The 26,496-nt window shown below is 48.3% G+C and overlaps 1 protein-coding gene across 1 annotated transcript in view; it reads right to left on the minus strand.

Annotated features, from left to right (window-relative positions):
- alpk3a (alpha-kinase 3a) overlaps positions 1-26,496 on the minus strand; it is a 48,787-nt gene that overhangs the window by 19,683 nt on the left and 2,608 nt on the right. Inside the window, exons 2-4 of the mRNA XM_078429843.1 lie at positions 21,928-22,049; positions 8,985-9,102; positions 5,649-7,392 (exon numbers count right to left, since the gene is read on the minus strand). Of these exons, the coding sequence (XP_078285969.1) occupies positions 5,649-7,392; positions 8,985-9,102; positions 21,928-22,049 (1,984 nt within the window). The remainder of the gene's footprint in view (positions 1-5,648; positions 7,393-8,984; positions 9,103-21,927; positions 22,050-26,496) is intronic.

Genomic DNA, 26,496 nt, shown 5'->3' on the forward strand with positions numbered 1-26,496 from the left:
CCCCTCCCCTCCCCCCCACACCACCCCCCTCAATCCTCTTATCCTCCCTCCTCCCCCTCCATAGGAGATAGATTTAAACTTCCAAATGTGAATAACTTTAAAAATATAACACCGATTTCAATAAAACTTCTTCCATTAGCACCAAAGGGACAACGGTGAGTAAGGTGGGCCTAAAATTGTCGCGCTATCGTGTACCGTTTTGGCTGTAGTTCAGGAACAAACAAACAAGTTTTAGTACACAGATGATGATGAAAAGCATGTAATGGGTTTCAAGAGAAACTAGGGAAGGAATGGAACTGCTCTGAGAGCTAGCATAAATTTGACAGGCCAAATGGCCTCCTTCTGTGTCGTGAGAAAAAATCTGGGTTGGTGACATTTCAGCCAGCTGTCCTTAATTTATATGGTGCCGGAGGGAACTGCGGATGCTGCTTTAAACCGAAGATGCTGGAGTAACTCAGTGGGAAAGCCAGTATCTCTGGATGGAAGGAATGGGTGACGTTTCAGGTTGAGACCCTTCTTCAGACCAAAAGTCACGGGTAAAGGAAACGAGAGATATAGACGATGATGTAGAGAGATAAAGAACAAATGAATGAAAGATAAGCAAAAGAAGTAACGACGATAAAGGAATGGGTCGAGACCCTTCTTTAAACTTTCTTCAGCATATCCAGAGGTGCTGCCCGTCCCACTGAGTTACTCCGGCACTTTGTGTCTTCATTTTTTAGCCCTTGTTCCTGATTTTCTTTATCAACGGGTTGGGAAATACATTCCAAAGTGCTTACAAACGTCTATTCATAGCTGCAGTTTATTTGTGACCCTCTGTTGCATTTTTTATTCTTATTTGGGTAATTGTTGATGAAAGATGCTGGTCGAACAACTGCAAGGAGAACCGTGTTATCCAACAATGTGTTGGAAAGAACTGCAGATGCTGGTTTAAATCGAAGGTGCACACAAAATGCCGGAGTAACTCAGCGGGTCAGGCAGCATCTCTGGAGAGAAGGAATGGGTGACATTTAAGGTCGAGACCCTTCTTCGGGCGTCACGGTGGCGCAGCAGTAGAGTTGCTGTCTTACAGCAAATGCAGCGCCAGAGACCCGGGTTCGATCCCGACTACGGGTGCTGTCTGTACGGAGTTTGTACGTTCTCCCCGTGACCTGTGTGGGTTTTCACCGAGATCTTCGGTTTCTTCCCACACTCCAAAGACATACAGGCATGTAGGTTAATTGGCTTGGTCAATGTAAAAATTGTCCCTAGTGGGTATAGGATAATGTTAATGTGCGGGGATCGCTGGTCGGCGCGGACCCGGTGGGCCGAAAGGGCCTGTTTCCGCGCTGTATCTCTAAACTTGAAGAAGGGTCTCGACCCGAAACGTCACCCATTCCTTCTCTCCAGACATGCTGCCTGTCCTGCTGAGTTATACCAGCATTTTGGTCTCTGGAGAAAATGGATCGTCTGAAGAAGGTTCCTGACCCAAAACGTCACCTATCTATTATCTGCAGAGATGCCGCCTGACCCGCTGAGTTACTCGACCATTTTGTGTCTATCGAGTTATCTCTCTGCTTCAGCAACCCTCAGATGCAGTGCGTTGGAGATTTCGGTATCCCATTTACTATGTGGACTACATTGTTTTCTGTGGCATTGGGTGGCACGGCTGGTCGACCTGCCGCCTCACAGCACCAGGGACCAGAGTTTGATCCTGACCTTGGGTGCTGTGCGTGTGGAGTTTGCATGTTCTCCCTGTGACTGCGTGGGTTTCCTCTGGTTTCCTCGCACATTTCCACCCCGTGCGGGTTTGTAGTTAATTGTCCCTCTGTAAATTACCCCTAGTGTGTGGGGAGTGGATGAGAAAGTGGGATAACATCGAATTCGTGAATGGGTGATCGATAGTTGACTTGGGGCAAAAGCTGTATCTTTATCGGACTTCAGTGTTATATCTTTGCACTACATGTTGTACTCTTTATCCTTTATCTGTGGGCTGTGATCAGCCTGATTGTATTCATGTACAGTCTTTTCTTTGACTGAATAGCACGGAAACAAAAGCTTTACACTATACCTCGGTACACTTGACAATAATAAAACTAAATTAAACTATCTTTCAATCGATCAATTTGTGAGGCTGACAGAGATGGCTATCTTTGTAACACTTGATGAATGACACTCTATGCTTGAAAATCATGGCGTTATGAATTTTCAATCAATACCTTATCAACAGGCAAAGATTTGGACTCTAAACCTTTCCAAAGTTCACAAGCGATAGGAGCAGAATTTGACCATTCAGTCCATTAAGTCTATTCCGCCATTCAATCATGGCTTAGGAACATAGAAAATAGGTGCAGCAGGAGGCCATTCAGCCCTTCGAGCCAGCACCGCCATTCATTGTGATCATGGCTGATCTATCTCTCCCTCTAAACTCATTCTCCTGCCTTCTTCCCAATAACCGCTGACACCAGTACTAATCAAGAATATATTAATCTCTGCCTTAAAAATATCCATTGACTTGGCCTCCACAACCCTTCTGTGGTGATGAATTCCACAGATTCACTAAAGAAATTCCTCCTCATCTCCATCCTAAAGGAAAGTCCTTTTATTCTGAGGCTGTGACCTCTGGTCCTAGACTCTCCCACTAGTGGAAACATCCTCTCCACATCCACTCTATCCGAGCCTTTCACTAGACGGTAAGTCTCAATGAGGTCCCCCCTCATCCTTCTAAACTCCAGCGAGTAGAGGCCCAATGCCGTCAAAAGCTCGGTAGACACAAAATGCTGGAGTAAGTCAGCGGGTCAGGCAGCATCTCGGGAGAGAAGGAATGGGTGATGTTTCGGGTCGAGACCCTTCGTTAGACTGATGTGACCCGAAACGTCACCCATTCCTTCTCTCCCGAGATGCTGCCTGACCTGCTGACTTACTCCAGCATTTTGTGTCTGCTGTCAAACGCTCATTGTACGTTAACCCACACATTCCTGGGATCATTCTGTAAACCTCTGGGCCCTCTCCAACACCAGCATATCCTTTCTCAGATATGGGGCCCAAAATTGCCCACCATACTCCAAATGCAGTTTGACCAGCACCTTATAGAGCCTCAGCACTACATCCCTGTTTTTGTTACTCTAGTCCTCTCAAAATAAATGCTAACCTAACGTTTGCCTTCCTACCGATTTACTTTCCAGACCATTGTTTTTCTTACACCCTTCATCGACACCTGATCATCTAAAACTGTCTCCTCCATTGCATCTTTCATTCAGTCAACAATACACGATCTGATCCCAGCTACCTAACAATGATCAACTTTTCAAATACCTCCGTGACTCCAATTCTCTCTTTCTCTGCAATTTCCTCCAAGAATATTATTTCTTCCTCAGGGTTGTAATGCTGAGGCTTTATAAGGCGCTGGTCAGACCGCATTTGGAGTAACGTGAGCAATGTTGGGCACCATATCTGAGGAAGGATGTGCTGGCTCTGGAGAGGGTCACCGTGTGTCAGCATAGACTCGATGGGCCGAAAGGTCATGAGGAAAAATGGAGGTCACTATTTACTGATCGCAAAGTAGGAAGTAAGGATTTGAGTATAAGAGTAAAGAGGACCTTCTGCAGTTGTACAGGGCTCTGGTGAGACCACACCTGGAGTATTGTGTGTAGTTTTGGTCTCATAATATGAAGAAGGAAGTCCTTGCTATTGAGGCAGTGCAGCGTAGGTTCACGAGGTTGATCCCCGGGATGGCGAGACTGTCATATGAGGAAAGATTGGAAAGACTGGGCTTGTATTCGCTGGAATTTAGAAGGATGACAGGGGATCTTATAGAAACATATAAAATTATGAAAGGACTGGACAAGCTGGATGCAGGAAAAATGTTCCCAATGTTGGGGGAGTCTAGAACCAGGGGCCACAGTCTAAGAATAAAGGGGAGGCCATTTAAAACTGAGATGAGAACAAACTTTTTCACCTAGAGAGTTGTGAATTTGTGGATTTCTTTGCTGCAGAAGGCAGTGGAGGCCAATTCACTGGATGAATTTAAAAGAGAGTTAGATAGAGCTCTAGGGGCTAGCGGAATCAAGGGATATGGGGAAATGGCAGGCATGGGTTACTGATTGTGGATGATCAGCCATGATCACAATGAATGGCGGTGCTGGCTCGAAGGGCTAAATGGCCGTTGGCAGCCATAGTGGCGCAGCGGTAGGGTTGCTGCCTTACAGCGTCGGAGACCCGGGTTCGATCCCGACTACGGGGGTGCTGTCTGTACGGAGTTTGTACGTTCTCCCCATACAATTTACACATACACCAGGCCAATTAACCTACAAACCTGTACGTCTTTGGAGTGCGGGAGGAAACCTAAGATCTCGGAGAAAACCCACGCAGGTCACGGGGAGAACGTACAAACTCTGTGCAGACAGCACCCGTAGACGGGATCGAACCTGGGTTTCTGGCGCTGCAAGCGCTGTGAGGCAGCAACTCTACCACTGCGCCATCTAGAACATATTTGGACAGGTACATGGATAGAGGGACGTGGGTCTGTTTCCGTGCTGCTTGGCACTCTGACTATGACCTCACGGACGAGAGGGTTCTGGTTGAGCAAGTGTCGCTCGCCGCCTATTTATAGAAGCATTCAGCATGCACTGTTTGACAGGAGTTGAATGTAATGACATCTGTTGCAGCTGATGCTTGTGGCAGTGGGTGGTGACCTGCAGAATGGGAGGCAAAACCACGTCGTCATCCATACCGGGTACATACGACACCACAACATGTAAAGGAGGACAAACGCCCGCCAGGAAAGTATCAGCTCATGAGAGGTGAAGTGGAGCTTCTCTTTAACACTTGCCCTTGGAAACCGCGCATCAAGATACTGTTCACGGCACAGTGAAGCCGTCTTTAGTTTAATTTAGCTCAGAGATACAGCATGGAGACAGGCCCTTCGAGTCCGCACCGACCAGCGATTCCCAAGCCCAAGCTTGCACTCATGCACCAAGCCAATTAACCTACACACCCTGTACGTCTTTGGAGTGTGGGAGGAAACCGAAGATCTTGGAGAAAACCCAAGCGGGGCATTGCTAGAGCGTGTAGGGTACTGTTAGTGTGCGGGGATCGCTGGTCGGTGGGCCGAAGAGCCTGTTTCCGTGCTGTATCTCTAAACTATACTAAAAAAATATTGCAGTAGTTCCTGCCTCAACCACCCCCTCCAGCAGTTTGCTGCATGTACTCACCACCCTCTGTGTGAAAAGGTTGCCCCTCAGGTTCCGATTAAATCATTCCCCGCTCATCTTAACCCTCGGTCCGCTGGTTCTTGATTCCAATACTCTGGGTAAAAGGTTCTGTGCATTCACCCCATCTATTCCCCTCATGATCTTCCCTTAATCATGTATCCGTACAGTGTGGACGGCTTGATTGTAATCATGTATAGTCTTTTGTTGCGTAGCATGCAACAAAAAAGCTTTTCACTGTACCTCGGTACACGTGATGATAATAATAAAATAGAGAGGGGAGGAGAAAGGAGATCTCAACCTCTCTCCCCCTCTCTCTCTACCCCCCCCCCCCCTCTCTCTCTCGCTCTCTCCCACCCACCCTCTCCCCCACCTTACTTCACTCGTGCCAACATCCTCGTGAACCCTCTCGGCACCCTTTCCATCTCATTCCCCACCACTCATTCAGCCAGCACTCACCTCGGGAAGAGTTGGGTGATCCAGCTGCTCTGTTGGCAGGGCCAAGGGTGGGTATTTTGCAGGGTACCCGTCTTGCCCACATGGTGCCAAGGGCAAGGCCTCTGGGATGTCCTCAGTCTGAACCGCCACCGACGAACAAGAGACCTTGAACGCAGGCCGCGGCCTTGCATTCACGGGTGGGGCAGGAGATTCAATGCCTTCTTGCGCTGCATTCCAGGGCGTGTCCACCGTACAAATGCCACCCTTTACGGGCTTGTTACCTCTGGCATCCTCCGTCGCTTCACAAGATGGCTGCACGTTGTCCGCTTTACAAGATGGCTGCACCTTGTCCGCTTTACAAGATGGCTGCACCTTGTCCGCTTCACAAGATGGCTGCACGTTGTCCGCTTTACAAGATGGCTGCACCTTGTCCGCTTCACAAGATGGCTGCACCTTGTCCGCTTCACAAGATGGCTGCACCTTGTCGAACGCGTCGGCCTTCTGCGTTTGCGAACGGGCCTGAGGTGCCCCAACGTCCACTGCTGTCCCCGAGACCTCCATCTTTTGTGACTCCTCGCTGGCCTTCACCTGTTTACCATCGACTGCCGACCTCACCTCCATTCGATCCGGCGCGCCGTCAGCAAACCCACTCGGGGTTGGCACTCTCTGGCCGTCGTCGGGGCGGGAGTCAACCCCGTCGTTCTTCTCTGAAACCTGAGGTAATGGTCGCTGCCTGAGTAACCCTGGTCCCGACATCGCTTCGAGGTACATGTCCTTCATGGAGAAGCGCATGTCTTTGGCGGGAGGCTGTGGGCTGGGGAGCGCGGGCTCTTGGTGGTCGGGTTTGGCGCCATTTGTCAACGTCGTCGCCTCAGGTCGGGCTTCCCCGTGCGCCTGACGACGCTGTATGTCGGCTCTCCCGCTCTCTGCAGTGGAAGGCCTCTGCGCCGACACCGCTGGCGATACCTGCTCATCGATCTCCATGTCGTCCTCGGGTTGGGAGTCGTCCCTGTGTGGCTTGCTTCTCCTCAACGTTTCCCTGAGGTAACGCGACAGAAGGCCGGAGGCGTTGTCGTTGTCGTTGCCCTGGTCGACGCAATTAAACGCGTTCCCGTCGCTCTCAGCTCTCGTCGACGACACCTCCCCCGCAAACTTCCTCTTTTTCTTCCTCGCCGCAAACTCCTTGTCTGACGGGCGAGGCGGCGACACCAGCAGCGGCTCCACTTGGTTGATGCCGCTGCCGAACAGGAGATAGTTCTCCAAGTCGCCCGGCGATTCGTTCGCTGGCAGCTTCCCCTGCTCCGCCATGGCGGCGAGCTCTGCCCCTTGGGGGCCGGTGGTGAGGTAGCCGTTGTGGATCTCCGCCGTCGGCGCGGTGTCTCTCTCCGTCCACCCGGCGCTCCGAGGAGCCTCCACGCCCTTGCTCAACACCGCGTCTGGGACGTGGACTTTGAACCCATCTTCTTTGTCCCTCAAGGAGTCGAGAGAAGCCGCCTTGACTTCGACCTTGCGTTTCCGCAGGGCCCTCTCTGGGCTCAGCGCCCGCCGGAGGTTGCCATCTTGTGCGATGTTCTCCTTGCCCCTCATTCTGTTCTCCTCCAACTCTCGCCTCCTGGCGTCTGCTTTCTGCTTCAGCCTGGCGAACCACCGCTGGTGGATCTTGTACTCGTTCATGGTGCCCACCTCCAGGACGCCAGAACACGAGACGATCCCTTTGCTGTTCCTGGCCGAAGCTTGGTAAATAGCGGCATCGTCCTCTGTACATCTGCAGGCACAAACGTTCTTGGTTACAAGCGACGCCACTCCAGGCAAAACCAGTCAACTTGTCTGAAGAAGGGTCTCGACCCGAAACTCACCCATTCCTTCTCTCCAGAGATGCTGCCTGACCCGCTGAGTTACTCCAGCATTTTGTGTCTATCTTCCACCTACTCAACACGTACATTGTTTCAATCGCATTTGAATAGTTATTTCATTATTTCAATAGTGTTTTGAAAAGGAAAGATAATAGACAATAGGTGCAGGAGGAGGCCCTTCGGCCCTTCGAGCCAGCACCGCCATTCACCGTGATCATGGCTGATCATCCACAATCAGTACCCCGTTCCTGCCTTCTCCCCATACCCCTTGACTCCGCTATCATCAAGAGCTCTATCTAACTCTCTCTTGAAAGCATCCAGGGAATTGGCCTCCACTTCCTTCTGAGGCAGAGAGTTCCACAGCTTCACAACTCTGAGTGAAAAAGTTTTTCCTCACCTCTGTTCTAAATGGCCTATCCCTTATTCTTAAACTGTGGCCCCTAGTTTGGGACTCGTCCAACATCGGGAACATGTTTCCTGCCTGCAGTGTGTCCAATCCCTTAATAATCTTATATGTTTCAATAAAGGGCTTGGAAACAGAGTTATTGTCCAAAAATAACTCAATGAAAAGATCTTCAGCACAAGCTTGAAGTACCTCGAATGTCCCATCTTAAATTTCCCATCTTAAATACCATTCCAATGCTATTCAGATATTAAATAAAAACTAAAGACGCTGCAAAGACTCTGCAGGTCAGTCAGCAACTATGGAAAGAGCCACAAAGTTAACGTTTCAGGTCAAAGACACTCTGTCAAACAAAGGGGTTTGGAAAGATGTAGAAATAAGGAACACCTCGGTAGAGAAGGAATGGGTGACGTTTCGGGTCTCGACCATCTCTGGCGGACATGGATAGGTGACGTATTGGACAGGTACATGCGGAGGAAAGGTTTAGAGGGATATATATGGGTCAAATGCATAGGAAGGAACTGCAGATGGTGGTTTAAACCAAAGATAGACGCACAAAGCAGGGGTAACTCAATGGGTATGACAGCATCTCTGGAGAAAAGTAGTAGGGGACATTTCGAGTTGAGACCCTTCGTCAGACCATAAGACGCAAACCCTAGAAGCCAAATGCAGGCAGGTGGGACTAGCGTAAATGGGGTACCTTGGTCGGCATGGGCAAGTTGGGTGTGTTTCTGCACTGTATGACTCTGATTCTATGGCTCCATCACTCCATGGGTAGTTGTGGTGTTGCAGCGGTAGAGGTGCTGCCTTACAGCGAATGCAGTGCCGGAGACCCGGGTTCGATCCCGTCCACCGGTGCTGTCTGTACAGAGTTTGTACGTTCTTCCCCCTGTGACCTGCGTGGGTTTTCTCCGAGATCTTCGAATTCCTCTCACACTCCAAAGACGTACAGGTATGTAATTGGCTTGGTAAATGTAAAAATTGTCCCTAGTGGGTGTAGGATAGTGTTAGTGTGCGGGGATCGCTGGTTGGCATGGACCCGGTGGGCCGAAGGGCCTGTTTCCGTGCTGTATCTCTAAACTAAAACTAAACTAAACTTACTTATACAGCTGGAGTGAGTGCTTCTTTCCGTATTGGAATATTTGATACTTGGGAAGGCCACAATATCGGTCCATTTCCTTGTCGTCTTTGTACCATGTAATCTCTGGTGCTGGATGGCCTGGGGACAGAACATATTCAGGTCAGCTACAGTGTCATTTACATTCAAAATAAGAGATTACAACATGTTTAGAGATACAGCGCGGAAACAGGCCCTTTCGGCCCACCGGGTCCGCGCCGACCAGCGATCCCCGCACATTAGCACTATCCTATACCGACCAGGGACAATATTTACATTTACCAAGCCAATTAACCTACAAACCTGTACGTCTTTGGAGTGTGGGAGGAAACCGAAGATCGGAGAAAATCCATGCAGGTCACGGGGAGAATGTACAAACTCTGTACAGACAGCACCCGTAGTCGGGATCGAACCCGGGTCTCCGGCGTTGCATTCGCTATAAGGCAGCAACTCTACCGCTGCGGTTAGTCAGAAATTTCAGTGCTCGTTGTATTCATTAGTATAAATTTTAAGGAAAGACACAAATTACTGGAGTAACTCAGTGGGTCAGGCGGCATCTCTGGAGAAAATGGATAGGTGATCTTTCAGGTTGGGACCCTTCTTCACACTGGGTTACTCCAGCATTTTGTGACGATCTTTGAAGTAAACCAGCATGTGCAGTTCCTTCATATTACGCTGATTGAAGAATGGACGGGAGGGCGATACATGAGCAGCGGGTAGTGCCACTGCCACACAGTTCCAGTGACACTCAGGGTAATTTACAATGGCTGATGAACCCACCAGGCTGCAGGTCTTTGAGATTTTAGTTTAGTTTAGAGATCCAGCACGAAAAAAAGCCCTTTCGGCCCACTGTCCACACTGACCAGCGATCACCGCACATTAGCAATACCGTACACATGCAATTTTACATTTATGCCAATTAACCTATAAACCTGGACGTCTTTGGTGTGTGGGAGGAAATCGAAGATCGCGGCCAAATGCAGGCAGTTGAGACCAGCGCACATGGGGAATCTCAGGTTGCATGAACAAGTTGGGTACATTTCTGTTTTAAAACCCAGTCGGTGTGGACGAGCGGGGCTGAAGGACTTGTGTCCACGGGTTAAGACTCTGAGGGCAACACTGTGGCGCAGCGGTAGAGTTGCTGCCTTACAGCGAATGCAGTGCCGGAGACCAGGGTTCCAGCCCAACTACGGGTGCTGTCTGTACAGAGTTTGTACGTTCTCCCCGTGACCTGCGTCGGTTTTCTCCGAGATCTTCGGTTTCCTTCCACACTCCAAAGACATAATTGGCTTGGTAAATGTAAAAATTGTCCATCGTGGGTGTAGGATAGTGTTAATGTGCGGGGATTGCTGGTCAGTGTGGCAGTGTGGACTCGATGGGACAAAAGGGCCTGTTTCCACCCTGTATCTTGAAACTAAGCTAAACTATGAGGGTGGCAGACTTTGAATGTCCTTGAAGGGGAGAGTTTAAGGGCTGGGAGCGAAGCAGCAAATTTATTTTTAAACGCAGCAAGGAACTTGGAGCCTTTACAGCTCCAGACTCTACAAGCAAGGTCAGAGTGTTAAGCTGCAGCCAGCATTGGGCGGTATCCCTTCAGAAATTGCCTCCATATTCTGGCTGGTAGTTTTTAGTTTAGTTTAGAGATACAGCACGGAAACAGGCCCTTCGGCCCATCGAGTCCACACCGACCACCATCCCCGCACACCAGCACTATCCTACACACACTAGGGACAATATTACAAGCCAATTAACCTACAAAACTAAACGTCTTTGGAGCGTGGGAGGAAACCGAAGATCCCAGAGGAAAGCCACACAGGTCACGGGGAGAACGTACAAACTCTGTACAGACAGCACCCGTAGCCAGGATCGAACCCGGGTCTCTGGAGCTGTAAGGCAGCGACTCTCCCGCTGCGCCACTGTGTTGCTATTGTCGCGTGTAGCGATGTACAGTGAAAAGCTTTTGCTGCATGCTAACATGATTACAATCGAGCCATTTACAGCGTCTAGACACATGATAAGGGAATAACATTTAAAAAGGGAATTAACTTTGTACAGCAATTTAGATTAGAAGTGCTGGCAGCATTATCGCCTGACCGCAACTCGTCACTGGCCAAATTTAAGCAGAAGCTTTGAACACCAAACCACTCACAACAGATTCATAGGTTGACGCAAAATGCTGGAGTAACTCAGCGGATCGGGCAGCATCTCTGGAGAACATGGATAAGTAACTTTTTTGGTCGGGACTGAGAAGAGTCTGAGGAAAGGTCCTGCCCCAAAATGTCACGTATTCATGTTCTCCAGAGATGTTGCTAGGAGACATTTCAGGTCAGGACCTTTCTTCACACCCTTATTATAACAGCAGGTACATGGAGAGGCAAGGTTTAGAAGGATATGGGCCAAATGCAGGTAGATGGGATTAGTGGAGATGGGCACCTTGTGGGCAATTTAGATCTGTGCAGTAGGACTCTATGACCACTCAAGAAGGGTCCCGACCCAAATCTTCACAGATCCATGTTCTCCGGAGATGCTGCCTGACCCCGCTGAGTTACTCCAGCACTTTGTGTCTTTTAAGTGAACCTGCAGTTCCTCGTGTCTACCAGTCATAGGTTGCATTTGTAAGTTTGGTGCCAGTAACATCCTGTTTTCAGGCAGATGCTAAACAAGAGTTTAGCATCTGCCTGACGCTAAACTCTGCGGCACGGTGGCGCAGCGGTAGAGTTGCTGCCTTACAGCAAATGCCCGAGTTCGATCCCGACTACGGGTGCTGTCTGTACAGAGTTTATACGTTCTCCCCGTGATATGCGTGGGATTTCTCCGAGATCTTCGGTTTCCTCCCACACTACAAAGACGTACAGGTATGTAGGTTAATTGGCTTGGTAAATGTAAAAGTTGTCCCTAGGATGCTGTTAATATGCGGGGATCGCTGGTCGGCGCGGACCCGGTGGGCCAAAAGGGCCTGTTTCCGCACTGTATCTCTAAACTCAAAGAATTTCCTGAGCACTATTACACGGTCGAGGAGAAGGGGGCCAGAGTTGGATGAATCAGATCAAAAGCACCCATTTTGTACAGTGGGGTGAAAGGGGTAAAGAGATATGACCGAAAGAAAGGGATCTGGGCCTACGACAGGCTTAGAGCAATATGACCCAAAGTAAGGTTTAGAGAGAAATAAGTTCATAAGTCATAGCAACAGAATGAGGCCATTCTGCCCATCAACTATACTCTGCCATTCAATCACGGCTGATCTATCTTTTCCTCTCAACCTCGTTCTCCTGCCTTCTCCCATAACCTTTGACACCGTTATTAATCAAGAACCTATCAATCTCCGTCTTAAAACTACACCGTGACCTGGCCTCCACTGCCGTCTGTGGCGATGAATTCCACAAATTCGCCACCCTCTGACTAAATAAATTCCTCATCTCCTTTCTACAGGTATGTCCTTTTATTCTGAGATATGGGCCAAAGAAAGGCTTCTCGGGACATGGGCCAAACGCAGGCAGGTGGGGGTCGTCTGGTTGGGGAATCTTGGTCGGCACGGGAAAGTTGGGCCGTAGGACCTGTTTCCATGGCGATTGACTCGATAATTCTATGACTGAGTCTCCTTAAGGCAGAGATAGAGAGATTCTTGATTTTTTTTTTTTTTTTAATATATTTTATTTCAAACGTGTAAAACAAAAAAAAGAACAAAACAAAATAACAATAAAATGAAATGAGCGATAAACCCATATACAACTCAATGAATAAATTCTCATAAATAACCCAAATTAAATCTTACGTCCGAAAAGTAGGAGGAAATATACATTTATTTATTCCTACCCCTTCTCTGCTACTCATCAATTCACAAACTTTATCTCATCTACATTTTTATATATATATATATACACATACACAAACATATCCATACATATGCCACATACATACATATATACACGTATATGCACACACGCAAACATATATATATATGCAGTTTACAAACAATTATCCAAATTAGTACGGGTATCAGAGGTTAGGGGGAGAAGGAAGGAGAATAGGGGATTAGGAGGGAGAGATAGACAATAGACAATAGGTGCAGGAGTAGGCCATTCAGCCCTTCGAGCCAGCACCGCCATTCAATGCGATCATGGCTGATCACTCTCAATCAGTACCCCATAGCTCAGAACAGCTATGATTGAATGGCAGAGTAGACTTGATGAGCCAAATGGCCTAATTCTACTATTCCTTATGAACCTCTGCAGTTTATGACCTCGTGACATTATGGAACCCCCCCCCCCCCTTCCTGAGGTCCTCCCTTAATCTCCTGCCAGCCCTGCTTTATTCTAGCTATTTCTCACCTCCGATTTCCCACCCCCACCTCTATCATTCAGTCTGAAGAAAGTTCCGACCCAAAATGTCACCTATTCCTTTTCTCCAGAGATGCCGCATGATACGTCGACATTCCAGCATTTTTATGTCTATCTTGATTGTATGGCCAAATGTGAGTTAATGTTTAGTTTACTTTAGTTTAGTTTCGTATAACGTGTACAGTGAAAAGTTTTTGTTGTGTGCTAACCAGTCAACGGAAAGACTATACATGATTACAATCGAGCCGTCCACAGTGTACAGATATGTGATAAAGGGAATCATGCTTAGTGCAAGATAAATCCCGATTAAAGACAGTTGAAGGGTCTCCAATGAGGCAGAATAGGGAAAGGCCTGTATAGAGTGGATGTGGGGAGGATGTTTCCACTAGTGGGAGGGTCTAGGACCAGAGATCATAGCCTCGGAATTAAAGGACATTCTATTAGGAAGGAGATGAGGAGTGATTTCTTTAGTCAGAGGGTGGTGAATCTGTGGAATTAATTTCCACAGACGGCTTTGGGGGCCAAGTCAATGGATATTTTTAAGGCAGAGATAGATTCTTGATTAGTACGGGTGTACTTCTGGGAAGAAGGCAGGAGAATGGGGTCAGGAGGGAGAGACAGATCAGCCATGATTGAATGGCGGAGGAGACCTGATAAGCCGAATGGCCTAATTCTGCTCCGATCACCTATGGACATAAATCTCCACTAAGGGCAGTGCATTGCACCGATCATCCCATCACGTTGACATGGAATGCCTGAGAGACCGAGTGACCCGCACTCTCGACAGAAGTTTGACAACAAGCAGAGTGAAAGCACTTCAGTCTGCACAATGTCCATGTGATCCTACCTCACATGTCCATGCGCACGTCGTCCTTTTGCAAGTCATGAGGTAGGTTACAGAAATAACACTGAATTGATGTGTAACATCATTTTTTATTATTGTGCAAAGTGTAAGCTGAGAATAAAATGTTGTAGTCTCATAACATGGCCAGCTGTTTAGGCAGGGCTGTCTCATTGATCTTTGATTTATTGTTAGTTCAAAATATTGTTCTTTTACTATTAAAATTTGTTTCCATTCCAGAGCCTGTTGCTTGCTGCGTTAAAAACATGACCATTCGTGGATTAATACTTTTATTATTGATTGATTCAATTGATTGGAAGATACAGCAAGAAAACAGGCCCTTCGGCCCACCTCGTCCACGCCGACCATCGTCACCCGTGCACACTAGTTCTATGTTCTACCACTTTTGCATCCACTCCCTGCACTCTAGGGGCAATTTACAGAGGGTCAATTAACCTACAAACGCGCCCGTGTTTGGGACGTGGGGGGAAGTTGAGGAGTTTTGGGCCCCATATCTGAGGAAGGACGTGCTGGCATTGTAGAGGGACCAGAGGAGGTTTACGAGAATGATCCCAGGAATGAGTGGGTTAACACGTGATGAGCGTTCGGGCCTGTACTTGCTGGAGTTTAGAATGATGAGGGGGGGAACCTCATTAAAACTTACCGACTAGTGAAAGGCCTGGATAGAGTGGATGTGGAGAGGATGTTTCCACTAGTGGGAGAGTGTACGACCAGAGATCATAGCCTCAGATTAAGGAAGGAGATGAGGAAACATAGAAAGTAAGTGCAGGAGTAGGCCATTCGGCCCTTCGAGCCAAAACTGCATTTCGATATGATCATGGCTGATCATCAAGAATCAGTACCCTGTTCCTGCTTTTTCCCCATCTCCCTTGATTCCGTTGAAAGGAGGACTTTCTTTAGTCAGAGGGTGGTGAATCTGGAATTCATTTCACAGAAGGCTGTGGAGGCCAAGTCAATGGCTATTTTTAAGGTGGAGATTGACAGATTTTTGATTAGTACGGGTGTCAGGGGTTATGGGGAGAAGGCAGGAGAATGGGGTTAGGAGTGAGAAATAGATCAGCCATGATTGAATGGTGGAGTAGACTTGATGGGCCGAATGGCCTAATTCTCCTTCTATAACTTATGAAACCCAGAGAAAACCCACACGGTCCCTACAGGTAGAACATGCAAACTCCACTCAGACAGCATCCGAGGTCAGAATCGAACCGGATCTCTGACTATGCCACCTGATTATTGCTGATAGCGAACATAGAACAGGACCGTACAGCAACAGGCCCTACAGCCTACAATGCCCATGCCAAAACATGATGCCAAGTCTAACTCTTATCTGCCTGCACATAATCCATGTCCCTCCACTGCCTGCGTATCCAAAAGTCGGTAAAATTACACTAACATAGATACAAAGCTGGGTGGTAGTGTGAACTGTGAGGAAGATGCTATGAGGTTGCAGGGTGACTTGGACAGGTTGTGTGAATGGGCGGATGCATGGCAGATGCAGTTTAATGTGGATAAGTGTGAGGTTATCCACTTTGGTGGTAAGAATAGGAAGGCAGAGTATTATCTGAATGGTGTCAAGTTAGGAACAGGGGATGTACAACGAGATCTGGGTGTCCTAGTGCATCAGTCACTGAAAGGAAGCATGCAGGTACAGCAGGCAGTGAAGAAAGCCAATGGAATGTTGGCCTTCATAACAAGAGGAGTTGAGTATAGGAGCAAAGAGGTCCTTCTGCAGTTGTACAGGGCCCTAGTGAGACCGCACTTGGAGTACTGTGTGCAGTTTTGGTCTCCAAATTTGAGGAAGGATATTCTTGCTATTGAGGGCGTGCAGCGTAGGTTTACTAGGTTAATTCCTGGAATGGCGGGACTATCATATGTTGAAAGACTGGAGCGACTAGGCTTGTATACACTGGAATTTAGAAGGATGAGAGGAGATCTTATCGAAACGTATAAGATTATTAGGGGGTTGGACACGTTAGAGGCAGGAAACATGTTCCCAATGTTGGGGGAGTCCAGAACAAGGGGCCACAGTTTAAGAATAAGGGGTAGGCCATTTAGAACTGAGATGAGGAAAAACATTTTCAGTCAGAGTTGTGAATCTGTGGAATTCTCTGAATGCATTCAAGAGAGAGCTGGATAGAGCTCTTAAGGAGCCTTCAGGTCATGCAGCCTACAACTAGGCCCTGCTCCACAACCCAGAGGGATAGGTTTGCGAACTGTCCGTATTTTGGGGTAAATTGGTTTGTCCCATACGGGACCGCCCTTGTCCCGTATTATATCCGGGGGGCGCTGCAGGCCCGGACAGGGTAGGCCCAGGCGCCGCCTAACAGAGGTTGCTAGATAGAGCTCTTAAGGATAGCGGAGTCAGGGGGTATGGGGAGAAGGCAGGAACGGGGTACTGATTGAGAATGATCAGCCATGATCACATTGAATCGCGGTGCTGGCTCGAAGGGCCGAATGGCCTCCTTCTGCACCTGTTGTCTATTGTTGCGTAGCAACCCGCCTCCCGGCACGGGCGGCCACCATTGGTGGAGCGGGAGCACGTGGCCGCTGGCTGGGTGAGGTCACGTGGGGCGCGGGGCGGTGATGTCACCATTTGTCCCTTATTTGGGAGTGAGAAAGTTGACAACCCTACAGAGGGATGGTCTGTAACTCAATATCTCTCACATGTCCTATCTTGCCGCAAGCACAGCCCAGCAGCATACTGGATGGTTAAAATAGCTTTAGGTTATTACTGGACACGAACTGAACCTACAGGAGAACAAATCCATCCAGGACAACACCACATGATGATCTTTCCTGATCAACGTCCGTGCAGTAATACCGTGGGAAGGAACTGCGGATGCCGGTTTAAACCAAAGACAGACACAGAAAGCTGGAGTAACTCAGCGGGACATGCAGAATCATTGGAGAGAAGGAATGGGTGACATTTCGGATCGAGACCCTTCTTCAGACTGAGCTGGTCTCGACCCGAAACGTCACCCATTCCTTCTCCCCAGAGATGCTGCCTGTCCCGCTGAGTTACTCCAGCATTTTGTGCCTATCTTCAGTTTAAACCAGCATCTGCAGTTCCTTCCCACACAAATGTTTAAAAGAGTTGTTTAAAGGAGTGTGCAGGATAAGTCACAGTTTAAAGGATATATACGGGCAACTTTTCTTTTTACACAGAGGGTGGTGGGTGCCTAGACTGCACATATGCGGCCTGACTCACTGAATGCTTCTGCCATTTATTTTTGCTTTTACTACGAAGGAATGCAGCTTTCTCTATTGAAAGATTGAATAATGGTTTTCAGGAAAGGGTCCTTCCAAGAAGAAGGGTCTCGACTCGAAACGTCACCCATTCCTTCTCTCCAGAGATGCTGCCTGTCCCACAGAGTCACCCCAGCATTTTGTATCTACCTTCCAAGAGGGATAGCTGATCTCACATATTAATCTCATCCTCTGTATAGGAGTTCAGCGCTGAACTACTATCTACCTGTTTGATGACCCTCGGATTATCCTTGATCGGACTTTGCTGGCATTACCTTGTACTAAATGTTATTCCCTTATCATGTATCTATACAATGTAAATGTAATCGTGTACAGTATTGTCTCTGTTGACTGGTTAGCACGCAACAAAAAGCTTTTCACTGTACCTCGGTACACGTGACACTAAACTGAACTGCACTTGTCTTGATCCTAAACTGATGGTTTCCACTTTAGCTTGGCACATCAATTGAACATCGGTGGGAAAGTAGGGGCAAGGCGAGAAGAGGTGATGGGTGACGTGGTGGCAATAGGGTGGCGCAACTGGTAGCCCAGCTGCCTCACAGAGCCAAGTTCGATTCCCACCTCAGGTGCAGTCTGTGTGGAGTTTGTGCGTTTAGTTTAGAGGTACAGTGCAGAAACAGGCACTTCGGCCCGCCAGGTCCGCATGACCCAGTGATCCCCGCACATTAACGCTATCCTATACACACACGGGACAATTTACATTTATACCATGCCAATTAATCTACAAACCTGCACGTCTTTGGAGTGTGGGAGGGAACCGCTGATCTCGGAGGAAACCCATGCAGGTCATGGGGAGAACGTACAAACTCCGTACAGACAGCACCCGTGGTCATGATCGAACACGGGCCTCTGGCGCAGTAAGGCAGCAATTCTACCGCTGCACCACCTGTTTGTAACAGGCTGTTAACATGACCCAGGATTGCTCAGAGAACCATGAAGTAGCAGCAAATTACACTGTCGCATCAAGGTACAAAGCAAAGCAGATTTAATATCAGGTTAGAAGTTCTATGACGTTTTTGTCTGCTTCTGAAAGCCACGTCATAATCATGATTTGAGCCAGTTCTTCCCTAATACAGGTCCACCACCAGTTTTCCCACACCCTTGCTTCCAGGGCCTTGCTGGATTGTCCGTTTTGCTGGACCAACAGAGGCCATGACCTCCAAGAGGAGTCGAACAGTACCAGAACCTTCCACCTAGCCGCCGGGGGGGCCGAGATACCGGCCCAGTGTTGGCTCGGAAGTCGGCTATGGGAACGGCCGGAGTTCCAGAAACCTGGCCACAGGGGGAAAAAACACCGATTGACCAAGGAGCACCCGATGCAGTAGAAATGGACTGCCTCGCCCGGCCTCGATGCCACGTTTTCAGGGGGACTTCTAGGGGGGATTTCAAGTGCGTGCTCATAATTTTGTCTGGATTAAAGGAAGGGTGCAGCGGTAGAGTTGCTGCCTGACAGCACTTGCAGCGCCGGAGACCCGGGTTCGATCCCGACTACGGGTGCTGTCTGTATGGAGTTTGTACGTTCTCCCCGTGACCTGCGTGGGTTTTCTCCGAGATCTTCGGTTTCCTCCCACACTCCAAAGTCGTACAGGTTTGTAGGTTAATTGGCTTGGTAAATGTAAATATTGTCCCTGGTCGGTATAGGATAGTGCTAATGTGCGGGGATCGCTGGTCGGCGCGGACCCGGTGGGCCGAAAGGGCCTGTTTCCACTCTGTATCTCGAAACTAAACTAAAGTGCCGGACATCTAATTGCCAGAAGATTGGTGGTGGATCTGTCGTAATAACACTCTCAATACAGGGATTAATGCCAAGATTCCGTTTCGAGATACAGCATTGACACAGGCCCTTCGGCCCACAGAGTCTGCACCAACGAACCTGTACACTGGTTCTATATTATCCCAGTGTAACATCCTACACACACTAGGGACAACTTTAGAGAAGCCAATTAACCTACGAACCTCCACGTTTTTAGATTGTGGTAGGAAATTGGAGCATCCGGAGAAAACGCACATGGTCACAGGGAGAACAATAGACAATAGGTGCAGGAGGAAGCCATTCGGCCCTTCGAGCCAGCACCACCATTCAATGTGATCATGGCTGATCATTCTCAATCAGTACCTCGTTCCTGCCTTCTCCCCATGCCCCTGACTCCACTATCCTTAAGAGCTCTATCTCGCTCTCTCGTGAATGCATTCAGAGAATTGGCCTCCACTGCCTTCTGAGGCAGAGAATTCTACAGATTCACAACTCTCTGACTGAAAAAGTTTTTCCTCATCTCAGTTCTAAATGGCCGACCCCTTATTCTTAAACTGTGGCCCCTTGTTCTGGACTCCCCCAACATTGGGAACATGTTTCTTGCCTCTAATGTGTCCAACCCCTTAATAATCTTATACGTTTCGTACAAACTCGCTACAGACAACACCCGCAGTCAAGATCAAACCTGGGTCTCTGGGGCTGATGTGCAGCAACTCTACCACTGCACCACTTCTCAAGTGATTACTCTAGTCGTAAGTCACCTGAAGTTTCAACTTTAGTTTTACTTTTAATTTTAGAGATGCAGCATATAAACCGGCACTTTGGCCCACCGAGTCCACAATGACCATCGATCTCCCATTCACACTAATTCTATCTTCTGTCTTTAGTCTGAAGAACTAAGAACTAACTTTGGTCTGCCTACCAGGGAGCTGCCCTTGAGGATATCAGCAGAGTGCTAACCCAAGACTTGAAGGGGTGGAGGAGTGCTTCACCTTCTGGCGACTTCGCCCCAACCCATCTAAGACAACTGGCACTGCCTTTCACCTCAGCAATCGGCTGGCCAGTGTCCTTTTGTGGTCAGCCGGTGGAGAATGAGTACCCCAAGTACCTAGGTCACCCTCACCCTCACCTATCGTCAACACCTGAAGAGGGTGGCTGATAAACTGAAAGCAAGGGTCAACATCATCAGGAAACGTGCAGGCAACAGCTGGGGATCCAATGCACACACCCTCCGTACCGCAAGCTTAGCCCTAGTCTACTCAACAGCCGAGTTTTGCTCAACAGCTTGGGCTAATAGCTGCCACACCAAACAAGTTGACACTGTCCTTAACTCTGCAATGTGGGTCATCACAGGGACGCTTAAGTCAACACCTTTGCAGTGGCTCCCTCACATCGTCGGATGGATCAATGTTGAAAGATTGGTGCACCATCGAGGTTAACCCTGACCTTCCCATCCATGCTGACATGAACAATCTGTCCAACATGCGTCCCGCAAATCCTTCTGGTCTTCAGCCAAATCCTCGAAAGACTTTGACTCCAAGACTGAGTGGCGCCGAGCCCGGAAAAATGCCAACACCAACAACGGAGAGGTGATCACAGACCCCACAGTGAAACCACCGGGGTTTGACCACCATCACAAGCAATGGCTAACCCTAAACAGGATCCACACCCTCCATGCAAGAACAGCCCATCACCTGCACAAGTGGGGGATGACAGATAGACAGCCCTGCTTGCGACTGCGGATATCCAGAGCAGACCATCCCACACACCGTGAATGACTGCTTACTGAGGCTTTTCCCTGCTGGCATCAAGGCCATCCACCCAGCAACTGCTGCTGCCCTGGCCTGGATGTCTACCCTCGGCCTACAACTTTAGGCTGTGCACGCCATACGCGAGAAGAAATCTGAAGAAGTGTCCCAACTTGAAACTTCATCTATGGATCTGAAGGGTCCTGACCTGAAACGTCACCTCTCCATGTTCTCCAGAGATGCTGCCTGGCCCACTGAGTTACTCCAGCACTTTGTGTCTTTTTTCCTATCATGTCCCACTTTCGCATCCACTCCCCAAACTTTGTGTGCACTTGTTTGGCATTGTCCTCAAGACAAATGTCAATCCTGGAGTCTGAAGAAGGGTCCCGACCCAAAACGTCACCTATTCATGTTTAGTTTTAGTTTAGTTTAGAGATACAGCGCGGAAACAGGCCCTTCGGCCCACCGGGTCCGTGCCGACCAGCGATCCCCGCACACTAACACTATCCTATACCCACTAGGGACAATTTTTACATTTACCAATCCAATTAACCTACAAACCTGCACGTCTTTGGAGTGTGGGAAGAAACCGAAGATCTCGGAGAAAACCCACGCAGGTCACGGGGAGAACGTACAAACTCCGTACAGACAGCACCCGTAGTCGGGATTGAAACTGGGTCTCCGGTGCTGCATTCGCTGTAAGGCAGCAACTCTACCGCTGTGCCACCGCGCCTCCGTGTTCTCAAGAGATGCTGCCTGACCCGCTGATTACTCCAGCACTTTGCCTCTATTTTTTACCATAAACTAGCATCTGCAGTTCCTTCTGTCGCCGTCAAACCCGCGGTTCGTTTAAGGGGCTCCAAAGTTATGGTTTTGATGCAATTAATAAGCGTATATCAGCAATGAAGCCAGCAATTCAAGGTAGTATCATCCACAGAAAAGAATAAGTGAGTTCCATACCTGTAACTATGCAAGTGAACTTAATATCAGTGTCTTCAGATACTGAATGGGATTTCAGTGTGGTTTCAAAACCTGGCTGGGTCTCTTCCGTTATCTGAGCGATGATGGTGCAAAACGTTTGTCTGAAAGAGTAAATAATTGGCAGTGCTCAAGTTAGTTTAGTTTAGAGATACAGCGCGGAAACAGGCCCTTTGGCCCATCGCGTCGGCACCGACCAGCGATCCCCGCACACTAACACTATCCTACACACACTAGGGACAATTTTACATTTACACCAAGCCAATTAACCTGCAAACCTGCACGTCTTTGGAGCGTGGGAGGAGACCGACGATCTCGGAGAAAACCCACGCAGGTCACGGGAAGTACATACAAACTCCATGCAGACAGCACCCGTAGTTGGGATCGAACCCGGGTCTCTGGCGCTGTAAGGCAGCAACTCTACCGCTGCGCCACCCACGGGATAAAGATTCTACCAAGCCCAATTCTGAATAGCACAACGTCTATTCTGGTGGCCGATGACAGTCTGAAGAAGGGTCTCGACCTGAAACGTCACCTATTCCTTTTCGCCAGAGATGCTGTCTGACCCGCTGAGTTACTCCAGTTTTTGGTGTGTATCTTCAATGTAAATTCTCCCTTGTGTGTAAGATAGTGTAAGTGTGTGGGGATCGCTGGTTGGCACGGATTCAGTGGGCTGAAGGGCCTGTTTCCGCGCTGTATCTCTAAACTGTATGTCTGATCTGCCGAATCACTCCAGCTTTTAGTGCCTCTCTATGGATGGGATATTGGCTGTAGATTCTCCTCATTCACTGGTCAGATATTAATGTCGCATCATTCACACATATGGTCTTGCCCTTTGATCTTCACCTGGTCCACAGGATCAGTCTGGTATCGGCCACCAAAATGGATGGTCGTTGGATGCCAGACAAATGCAAGAACGTCAGGGCGTTGAAGGTGGCACTTTGGCCTTAGAGTGAAAGAAGGTGACCTTTGAATGTCTGATGTTTGGACTTGTATGCACTGGAATTTAGAAGGAAGAGAGGGGATCTTACTGAAACATATAAGACTATTAAGGGATTGGACACACTAGAGGCAGGAAACATGTTTCCAATGTTGGGGGAATCCAGAACCAGGGGCCACAGTAAGAATAAAGGGGAGGCCATTTAAAACTGAGGTGAGAAAAAACTTTTACTCCCAGAGAGTTGTGAATTTGTGGAATTCTCTGCCTACAGAAGGCAGTGGAGGCCAATTCACTGGATGAATTTAAAAGAGAGTTAGATAGAGCTCTAGGGGCTAGCGGAATCAAGGGATATGGGGAGAAAGCAGGCACGGGTTACTGATTGTGGATGATCAGCCATGATCACAATGAATGGTGGTGCTGGCTCGAAGGGCCAAATGGCCTCCTCCTGCACCTATTTTCTATGTATGTAGGTAACTGCTTGGTTTCCACCACCCTTAGGGGAAGAGAATACACAAGAATCGCCACGTTCTTGAGGGGAAAGGTTTCACCCATCTGTCTCTAGTTAGTGTCTGCCTATTTTTAAGCAGTTGTAGATTCACCCACCAGAAGAAACATCCTCTTCAGACCCTCAAGACCTCCAAACAAGTCATCTCTCGCCCTTCTCAATTCCACCAGATGCAAGTCTACCTGCCCAACCTTTTCTCAAAATTCAATCCACCCATTCCATACATTGAAGATAGACACAAAACGCTGGAGTAACGCAGCGGGATAGGCTGCATCTCTGGAGAGAAGGAATGTGCGATTTTGTTTAGTTTAGTTTAGAGATACAGCGCGGAAACAGGCCCTTTCGGCCCACCGGGTCCGTGCCGACCAGCCATCCCCGCACATTAACACTATCCTACACCCACTAGGGACAATCTTTTAAGAATACATTTACCAAGCCAATTAACCTACAAACCTGTACGTCTTTGGATTGTGGGAGGAAACCGAAGATCTCGGAGAAAACCCACGCAGGTCACGGGGAGAACGTACAAACTCCGTACAGACAGCACCCATTGTCGGGATCAAACCCGGGTCTCCGGCGCTGCATTCGCTGTAAGGCAGCAACTCTACCGCTGCGCCGCCTTACCACCCCAGACTGAAGAAGGGCCTCGACCCGAAACGTCACCCATTAATTCTCTCCAGAGGTGCTGCCTGTCCCCCTGAGTTACTCCAGCTTTTTGTATCTATCCGGTTTAAATCAGCATCTGCAGTTCCTTCCTACACCTTCCACACATTGGTCTAATGAACCTTCTCTAATAAGCAACATGCTGAAGGAAGTCAGTGGGTCAGGATGGACAACATCTTTGGAGGGAAGGGACGGGTAATGTTGTGACACTTCTTCAGATCAGAAAGCTTCATTGCCTTCACAGATTTAGTTTAGTTTATTGTCACGTGTACCGAGGTACAGTGAAAATCTTACGTTGCGTGCTATCCAGTCAGTGGAAAGACTATACATGATTCCAATCGAGCTATCCACAGCATACAGATACAGGATAAAGGGAGTAACATTTAGTGCACGATAAAATCCAGTAAAGTCTGATTAAAGATAGTTTGAGGGTCTCCAATGAGGTAGATGGTAGCTCAGGACTGCTCTCAAGTTGGTGGTAGGATGGTTCAGTTGCCTGATAACAGCCGGGAAGAAATTCTGCCTGAATCTTGAGGTGTGCGTTCCCACACTTACATAGAAACAGAAAACAGGTGCAGGAGGAGGCCATTTGGCCCTTTGAGCCAGCACCGCCATTCATTGTGATCATGGCTGATCATCCACAATCAGTAACCCGTGCCTGCCTTCTCCCCATATCCCTTGATTCCACTAGCCCCTAGAGCTCTATCTAACTCTCTTTTAAATCCATCCAGTGAATTGGCCTCCACTGCCTTGTGTGGCAGAGAATTCCACAAATTCACAACTCTTTGGGTGATAAAATGTCTTCTCACCTCAGTTTTAAATGGGCTCCCCTTTATTCTTAGACTGTGGCCCCTGGTTCTGGACTTCCCCCAACATTGGGAACATTTTTCCTGCATCTAGCTTGTCAGGTCCTGTCATAATTTTATACGTCTCTATAAGATCCCCTCTCTTCTGCCTGATCCGCTGAGTTCCTCCAGCATTTTGTGTTGCTCGAGATTCCAACATCTGCAGTCCTTTGTGAGTCCAAAACCTTCTGTAAACAAGTATCAGGTATGGAGTAATCTAAGAAAATAACTGCAGATGCTGGTACAAATCGAATGTATTTATTCACAAAATGCTGGAGTAACTCAGCAGGTCAGGCAGCATGAGAGGAGTACTTCTTCAAAGTGGACATACCTTGCCTGACCTGCTGAGTTACTCCAACATTTTGTGAATAGGTATGGAGTAGTCCAGATGTTGTCTCACCCATGCCCTGTAAAGCTGATCCACAATATTTCTCCCTTTAGATTCAACTCCACGACCAAAATGCATCATCTTTTTCCAAATTGCTCGCTGTACCTGACTCTTGCTAATCACGTACTGGGGCACCAGGAACCCTCTGCACCACAGAACGCAAAGGTTTCACCAGCCTGACAATGTCATAGGATCATAGAGTGGGACAGCATGGAAATAGACCCTTTGGCCCAACTCCTCCATGCTAACCAAGTTGCCTAACCGGGTTAAGCCACTTGCCTCAGTCTGGCCCTTATTCCTCCAAACCTTTCCGATCTATGTACCTATCCAATTGTCTCTTCAATGTCATAATTGTACCCATCTCTAGCATATTTTCTGGCAGCTTGTGGAATTCTCTGCCACAGAGGGCAGTGGAAGCCAAATCACTGGATGAATTTAAGAGATAGTTAGATAGAGCTCTAAGGGCTAGCGGAATCAAGGGGTATGGGGAGAAGTTGAACACGGGTTACTGATTGTGGATGATCAGCCATGATCACAATGAATGGCGGTGCTGACTCGAAGGGCCGAATGGCCTCCTCCTGCACCTATTTTCTATGTCTCTATATACACACTATCCTCCTTTTCTGATCATCATTAGTTTGCATCCATAACAAAATTTGACCCTTTAAAAGCTACCTCGGCCACAGAACTTGATAGACAGCCTCTTGTACTACCATGGACTTAGTCTAAGGTAGACACAAAATGCTGGAGTAACACAGCGAGTCAGGCAGCATCTCGAGAGAGAAGGAATGGGTGATATTTCGAGTCGAGACTCTTCTTCAGACCAGAAACATTGCCTATTCCTTCCCCCCCGAGATGCTGCCTGACCCGCTGAGTTACTCCAGCATTTTGTGTCTACCTCAGGTTTGTAGGTTAATTGGCTTGGTATAAGTGTAAATTGTTCCTAGTGTGTGTGTTGGACAGTGTTAGTGTGCGGGGATCACTGGTCAGTGTGGACTCGGTGGGCCGAAGGGCCTGTTTCCGTGCTGTATCTCTAAACTAAAGCAACTAAACTATTCAGCAAGGTTTGAGTACATTTGGCCTACCAGAGAACATACAACATAGAAAAGTACTGCACAGAATGTTTTTGCCGAACATGAAGGCAAGTGAAACTGATCTCATCTGCCTGTATGTGATCCATATCCCTCTACTCCCTGCAGTTCCACATGCC

The sequence above is a fragment of the Rhinoraja longicauda genome, chromosome 38 (genome assembly GCF_053455715.1).
Source record: "Rhinoraja longicauda isolate Sanriku21f chromosome 38, sRhiLon1.1, whole genome shotgun sequence".
In the NCBI taxonomy this organism is placed as follows: Eukaryota; Metazoa; Chordata; class Chondrichthyes; order Rajiformes; family Arhynchobatidae; genus Rhinoraja; species Rhinoraja longicauda.